This window comes from Propithecus coquereli, unplaced genomic scaffold (assembly GCF_000956105.1).
Source record: "Propithecus coquereli isolate 6110/MARCELLA unplaced genomic scaffold, Pcoq_1.0 Scaffold467, whole genome shotgun sequence".
NCBI lineage: Eukaryota > Metazoa > Chordata > Mammalia > Primates > Indriidae > Propithecus > Propithecus coquereli.
Window position 1 is genome coordinate 729,034 of NW_012150474.1, and position 6,892 is coordinate 735,925.

The following is a 6,892-nucleotide window of genomic DNA, read 5'->3' on the forward strand; positions in this document are numbered from 1 at the left end:
AAGAGTAAGGAAATGCTCAAATAATGATGGAAACATGTTAAAAACAAGCAAGAGTCAGCTTACATCATTCAAGTCTAGTGGCCAACTCTGAGTATCAACAAAGTAACAATAGCGATAGATGATAATCCATAGAACAAAATAGGAGACTATGAATGTAATATAAATACAACATAATATACTGATATAAGTAAATGGATGAATAATGTAGACTAACATTAATATAAATAAGTTAATGAATGAATACGATTATATGACAGGATATATAATATAATATGATAAAATATATAATAGCTACATTATCTACAAGGCCCCTATTCCTCACCGTACACAAAAATAAACTCAAGATGGATTAAAGACTTTATTAAATGTAAGACATGGAACCATAACAATTCTAGCAGAAAACATAGGAAAAACTCTTTTAGACATAGGCCTAGGCAAAGAACTTATGGATCAAGTGTGGGGTCCAATAGAAGTAGCAGAAAAATGTACACTCTGGCCCCAGCTCTGTTTGCTCCACTTTTGGGGAAGGTCTGAGGGCTGGATGTCTTAGCCTCAGAATATTTTTGGGGTCACACCGTATCTTCCAGTTCAGGATTCACCATGTTTTCCCATCATGGCTCCTCAGCCATCTAAATTTAACCCATTCTAATCCATGAGTGGATTAATAAAATGTGGTCTATGTATACCATGGAGTTCTACTCAGCTGCAAAAAACCATGGTGAACTAGCACCTCCTGTATTATCCTGGATGGAGCTGGAGCCCATTCTTCTGAGCAAAGTATCACAAGAATGGAAAAACAAGCACCACATGTACTCGCCATCGAATTGGAACTAATCATTCAACACTTATGTGCACATATGGAAATAACATTGCTTGGAAATCAAGCAGGTTGGAGGGTGAAGAGGGGATGGGTAAATTCACACCTAACGGGTACAATGCACACTATTTGGGGGATGGGCTCATAATGTTGACTCAAACGGTACAAAAGCAATTTATGTAACCAAAACATTTGTACCCCCATAATATTCTGAAATTAAAAAAAAAGAGAGAGAGAAAAAATTTAACCCATTTTCCAAAACCCACTTTATGTTCCACCAAAGCCTTTGCCAGGACCTCCAGGCGATACCCCATTTCCCTTTCTGTTCACCAGACCGAGACCATCTCTACAGTGGACACAAGCAGAGACCACCCAGATGAGAACAAGCAGAGGATGCTTAGTCAGCAGTTGCTCTTCCAACGGAGTTGACCACTGTCCCTGGCGTTTGGCAGAGACCCAAAGGCAGACGGAAGGGTAGGGAATATTTATAGTTGAACAAAGGAAGGTTCAGATGTGCCCAGAGCACGCTGTTGGGGTCGAGAAGCTGGAAGTGGCTCCCAGAAATGGGGTGTCCTATGGGATTGGTTAGGCGGAATATTTGGCTTTCCCTGGCTGGTCTCCCACTGGAAGCAGGGATAAAAATTAGAGAAGCTATCAGTTATCCGGTCTCAAGTCCTGGCCTGTTAGACTGATCATTCCAGATGTAGTTATTTGGCTGCCTCGGTTATCAGTAGAGACAGCAACCTGAGTTATAGCAGACTGGTCTCCTGGGCTGGTCACCAAAGATGGTGGGCTGGTCTCCTGGGCTGGTCACCAAAGATGGTGGGCTGGTCTCCTGGGCTGGTCACTGCACATGACGGCTGGTCTCCTGGGCTGGTTGCTGCAGGTGGTTTTATTATTTTTAGAGCTGTTTATCTGTATATTCAATCTCTCGATACCCTACATTTTGACAACCTGATTGCAACCATTTGGGAGCCCACTGCAACTTCTCTGCACGCTTCATGACAAGTGTCCTTGCTCTAATCTTCTTTTTCCAATCCTGTCTACATCCCTGAACCAACCCCCACACCCAGCCCTGCTCCGAGCATGTGGGAAAATGCTCAGGAAACACATGCCAAATGGGTAAGAAATGGGAAAACAGGGACCCACCAGACTCTTTGGTCAAGACCTCCTTATGGGACTCCGGGTCTATCCCAACTTCTGGAATCTGAGGGTCACATGGGGGGTGTAAATATTCTTTGGATTCTTAAGAAGAAAGCCCTTCTAGGGGCCTGAGGTGTACGGAACGCTTCTGCTCTGTGCTGGCTATCATTCGCAACATCACTGACCACAAAACAGCATTTATTAAGTTTGAGCCACAGCTCTCTGACGTAGAGAGTGGAGATATCAGTGAGAGGATCCCAGAGTCTGGAAAGTTCTGGCCTTTCGAAGAGGAACTTAGTCGTACGCATCCCTCACTGTGGACGCCCACCAGGCTCTGGAAGAGGAGGGAGGTCTACAGCTCAGCGAGCATCGTGTCAGATCTGTGGGAAACGTCAGAGAACATCTCATCGATAAAGCATGACACCGGTGTGTTCCAGCAAGAAAGCAGAAGTGTTCTTGTGGCTAAATGTCTCCCCCGCCACGATGAGTCAGCAGCTGGGGCAGGACACAAGTCACTCAGACTTTAAAAAAGAGAAAGAAAAGGAAGTGGCTTGGGTCCCTGTTTTTGCTTTGCCAACTGCCCAGGTTGGACTCAGCCATTTTTGCTGAGCCACTGATGGCCACATGGCGTGGCTTAGGTGAGGAGCCACTGATGGCCACATGGCGTGGCACAGGTGACGAGTTGAGGAGTGTCATCGGCGTCCTCAGCTGCACCATTCGGGGAGGGTGGGAGCAACAGTTTGGAGGGCTTCCCGCCAAGCCTCTAAAACATTTTTAGGTAGCACAGTCTTGATCCCGTGGGGGACCCTTGTCGCCATTGGCCCCCAAGAGAGTTCAAGATTCGCGAGTCACTTGCATGGATCTAGGTGCCGTCCAGGACACAGAAGGGGAGTGTGTGCTCACCCCCTTGTCCTCACCCCAGCCCCCTGCCTGGAAAATCAAAATTCACAATAAGAGGCTTAATTTTCCCCGTTAAAAACAAGGGAAAAGACTTTCCCCGCCATTTTCCTAGAGGATTTATTTTAGAAAACTCTTGTACGTATTTTTCCTCCATCACTTAGAAATGCATGTAAATCCTTTCAACAATTAAAAACTTTTCGCCAGATTTAGAACTCTGCAATGTCTTTCTCCAGGACCTGGGGGCCTACCGGGCACACTGGAGGAGACAGGACCCCACCTCCCAGTTTCTGGAGACGAGACCTCACTTAGTTGGCCCCGGGCTCCAAGCTGCGAGCCCGCCTCCCTTCGTAAAGATAGAAGTTTATTTTTAATTTGGAGAACGTTAACTAGTTCCCACAGATGGTCGCTCCCATTCTCAGGTGCATGCAGGATGAATTACGTGGGACAATGGGTTGGCAGGTCCTTTTACGTAAGGACCAGTTACTGTTTATCCTGAAAACATGGAAGGAATGGGTTGTGTCCGCTTAGCTCTGCGAAAGGGCGAGATTTCTCTGTGTCTTCGCGATCTCCTTAGCGGGTCACCCGTGATTCTGGTGTGACGCTCACGTCGGAGCTTAGCACGTACCACCCCCAAAACAAGACTGCGTAACAGCAGCGTACGCCACCCCACATACGACCGCAGGAGAACGGGCTACGCCATCTCCAGAATAGACCTTTTTGATGTATTTTGAGCCGGTTATTCAGTGGGGGGCTGGGTGGCCCCTGCCGATGGGGATGGGGTTGATGTGAATGTTCCAGAACTAGGGAGAGGTGGGGGGTGCACAACTCTCTGAACAGACTAATAAGCACTGAACGGTGCGTTTCAGGTGGACGAATTGTAAGGCGCGTGAATTTTATCCCAATACACCTGTTACCAAAAACAAAAGAAAAATCACCTCCTGTTTTGCTGCTTTTGCCGACCCTGGGACTTATGTTTCACTCGTAACAGAGACTTTAGCTTCTACTGCTGACACGCAGGGTGGGATGTGTGAGAACAGAGGCTGCTGCGGCCAACGTGTGGGCATCTCACGGATGCAGACACAGAGAACCCTCGGCCTTGTGGGAAAACGTTTTTCATTCTATAGCCCTCTCCTGTCCTCCCTCTCTCCCTGTTTCCCACTCTCTCTGTCTCTCTCTCTGTCTCTCTGTCCATCTCTGTCTCTCTGTCCATCTCTCTCTGTCTCTCTCTCCATCTCTCTGTCTCTCTCTCTCTCTCTGTCTCTCTCTCTCTCTGAAAAACAGGTCGGTTGCAGGAATTTTGCAGATGAACAAACTTGCAAACTTGGGTGTCAGACATAGGAAGCTGCATCATTTCAAAACCAGGAATTTCCATCTAAATTTAAATATGTTTAAATGCATGTGTGTGTGTGTGTGTGTGTGTGTGTGTGTGTGTGTGTGTGTGTAGGACAGGCGGTTAATCACAGTAATTTGTTTTAACCAGCTTGGGAATGCCAAGAGACTTTGCACCCAAGCAGTGTTGGGTATTTCGGAGGGGGCAGGGGGTATCGCGTGAGGTCACGTGGAAAACCACAGAACGCACGAGCTTTATCATTTCATTCCGACTCCTCAGGTCCCTGCGCGTCTACGCGGGATGACAGACTTTGAGTAGCCTTTGCAACAATACAGAGAACAAGGCGTCGGTCGGATATAAAAATCTTTGAATTCAATCATCGGTTTCATCCGTCCCGGAGGCGAGAGCAGAGCGCCAGCTTCTTAGCTCTGCCGACGCAAAGGCAGGTCCCCGGGACGGGGTCAGGACGGCCTCCGGTTTTCAGCAGTTACGCAGCCGTAATTTGACGCTCGGATCCACACGGAGCTATAAATGTCAACTTTGGGGTTTTCTTCTCCTACTTTCTCTTTGTCCTTCCCTCCTTCTTTCCTTCCCGATCAAACTTGGTGACCGAAATGATGGCCCCTCCTTACAACTTCAGCTACACTAATTACATCCGTCCTGCATTTCCCTCCGTGCGCAAGGAAGCCGGCTAACCCCAAGGGACCCCGTTTAAGAGGCACGACAAGGCAACCTGTGGAGATGCCAATGTCACCTGGGACAAGTGCACCCCTGTCTCCTCCCCAAGCGGAAGGCGGTTCCGGGTCCATATCCCATTGCTCTGATTGTCGATGTCCACGCTGCCCTTCAAGGGAAGCAGTGTGAGCTGAGTTCTCAGGGGGTCCTGGGAGGGCCACTGCCCTGTGCCTCTCACCACCGTCCTCCGCTGCAAACTCTGATGGGCTCCGGACGGGATGTGCCAAGCTATGTCACCTTGGCGTTTGAGAAAATCAGAAGGAGGAAAGTCCCCCTGCCTTTCTCCCTGAGGTAGGTCAGACACCCAGGAAGGACGCTCTGGCCCTCCCCTGTGCTTTTCTCTTTTTGGGTTTTGTTTTCTTCCCCGGGTACAGGGAAAAGATACTTTTCTTCCCCTGGGCCTTGCCGTCGTCTGAGAGGCAGGGACGGCAGCCACCTGCGTTTCACGGCTGGGTTTCCGGGACCAAGTCACCGCCCCGAGATCACAGAGACGCACACAGATGGTGGCTCCCGGCAGGGGCCCAGCTCCAAAGCTGTGTGTGCTGGGAGGGGCCCCCTCCCAAAGGCTGTCCCACCTTCCGCTCCGACCCAGTTCCTATTAATAATATCCTTTTCCGCCCTCATTTCTGGGCACCCCCCATTGGAAGGCACAAACCCAGCCCACAGCGATGGCGGCATCCGTGAGCACGGATTGGTACTGCAAGAAGCCGGTGGTCTGTGCGTGAGACATGGCCGGCCCCGCCGCAGCCAGCAGCCGGTAACCACCCCGCACGTCTGTCTCCTCTGAGATTTCCCCTGTTTTTATTTCGGCCCCAGCCGGCCGTGGATGCATGAGCGTGCTTTGGGCAAGCACATCTGGTTATGCCCTGCCAGAGACAGCAAATGGCCCCTGATGGGAATATTCTCAGAGGGCCAAATGTAGTCACTGTGTCTACACTGTCGGGCTGGAACTAGGTCCCTTCTGCGGGGACCTCACACTCCCTGCCGTCTATGCCCTGGGGCGGCTGCCCCCCTCCCCCCGTGACGGATTGATGGACAGGTACCCAGGTGACAGATTGATGGGTTTACGACAGGCACCCCAGGCTGAGGGCAGGACAGGGACTTTTGTTGGGGACTTTTTTACAGCCACGCACCCTTGGGAACTGCTACTCCTAGGTACTTAGTGCAAAGCAATTTTCAGACCTCTAATGACAAAGCTCTGCTCTGTTGAAAGCAAAGCAAACAAACCACGAAACCCTCTCGTTAAAAAAAAAAAAAAAGCAACCCTCAGCGTTTCTCTAAGAAGTTACTAGAAAGTCTTGGAGGGGGCTCGGGCTCCATTTCGGGAAGCCTCGATTTGGAGCCTGAGCTTTATGTGCACTGCTGCTGACCGGTTAGATTCAACTGGGTCCAAATCCAGTGTCTACACTGCATGTTCCCCGATCAAATTCCAAGGTGGGCAGGATGAGTAGCTAGACTATATAAGGAGCTCCAGCAACCCAATAGGGAAAAAATCAAATAATCCGGTTAAAAAATGTGCAAAGGATCCGAATAGACATTTCTCAAAAGGAGATGCACAAACTGCCAGCAGGTATGTAAGAAATGCCCGACAGCATTAGTTGCAGAAATGCAAATAAATACTACAGTGAGATACCACCGCACCCCACGTAAAACGGGTTTCGTCAGAGAGGCAGGCACTAGCGAACGCTGGAGAGAGGGGAATCCTTGCACGCTCTCGGTGGGAATGTAAATTAGTGCAACCACCGTGGAGAACGGCATGGAGGTTGCTCAAAAAACTGAAAATAGAGCAAGCACGTGACCCAGCAACCCCACTGCTGGGTGTATATCCAAAGGAGGGGAATTCAGCGTATCAAAGAGACATCTGCACTCTGATGTTTTTGTTTTTTTTTTAACTTGCCATTACTAATTTATTTATTTTTTTTATTTCAGCATATTATGGGGGTACAGATGTTTAGGTTACGTATGTT

At 49.1% G+C, this 6,892-nt stretch overlaps 1 protein-coding gene across 1 annotated transcript in view; it reads right to left on the minus strand.

Moving 5' to 3' along the window:
- CRLF2 (cytokine receptor-like factor 2) overlaps nt 1-5,757 on the minus strand; it is a 20,593-nt gene extending 14,836 nt beyond the window's left edge. Inside the window, exons 1-3 of the mRNA XM_012655185.1 lie at nt 5,581-5,757; nt 4,945-5,034; nt 2,276-2,294 (exon numbers count right to left, since the gene is read on the minus strand). Of these exons, the coding sequence (XP_012510639.1) occupies nt 2,276-2,294; nt 4,945-5,034; nt 5,581-5,757 (286 nt within the window). The remainder of the gene's footprint in view (nt 1-2,275; nt 2,295-4,944; nt 5,035-5,580) is intronic.
- Between the last annotated feature and the right edge of the window lie 1,135 nt (nt 5,758-6,892).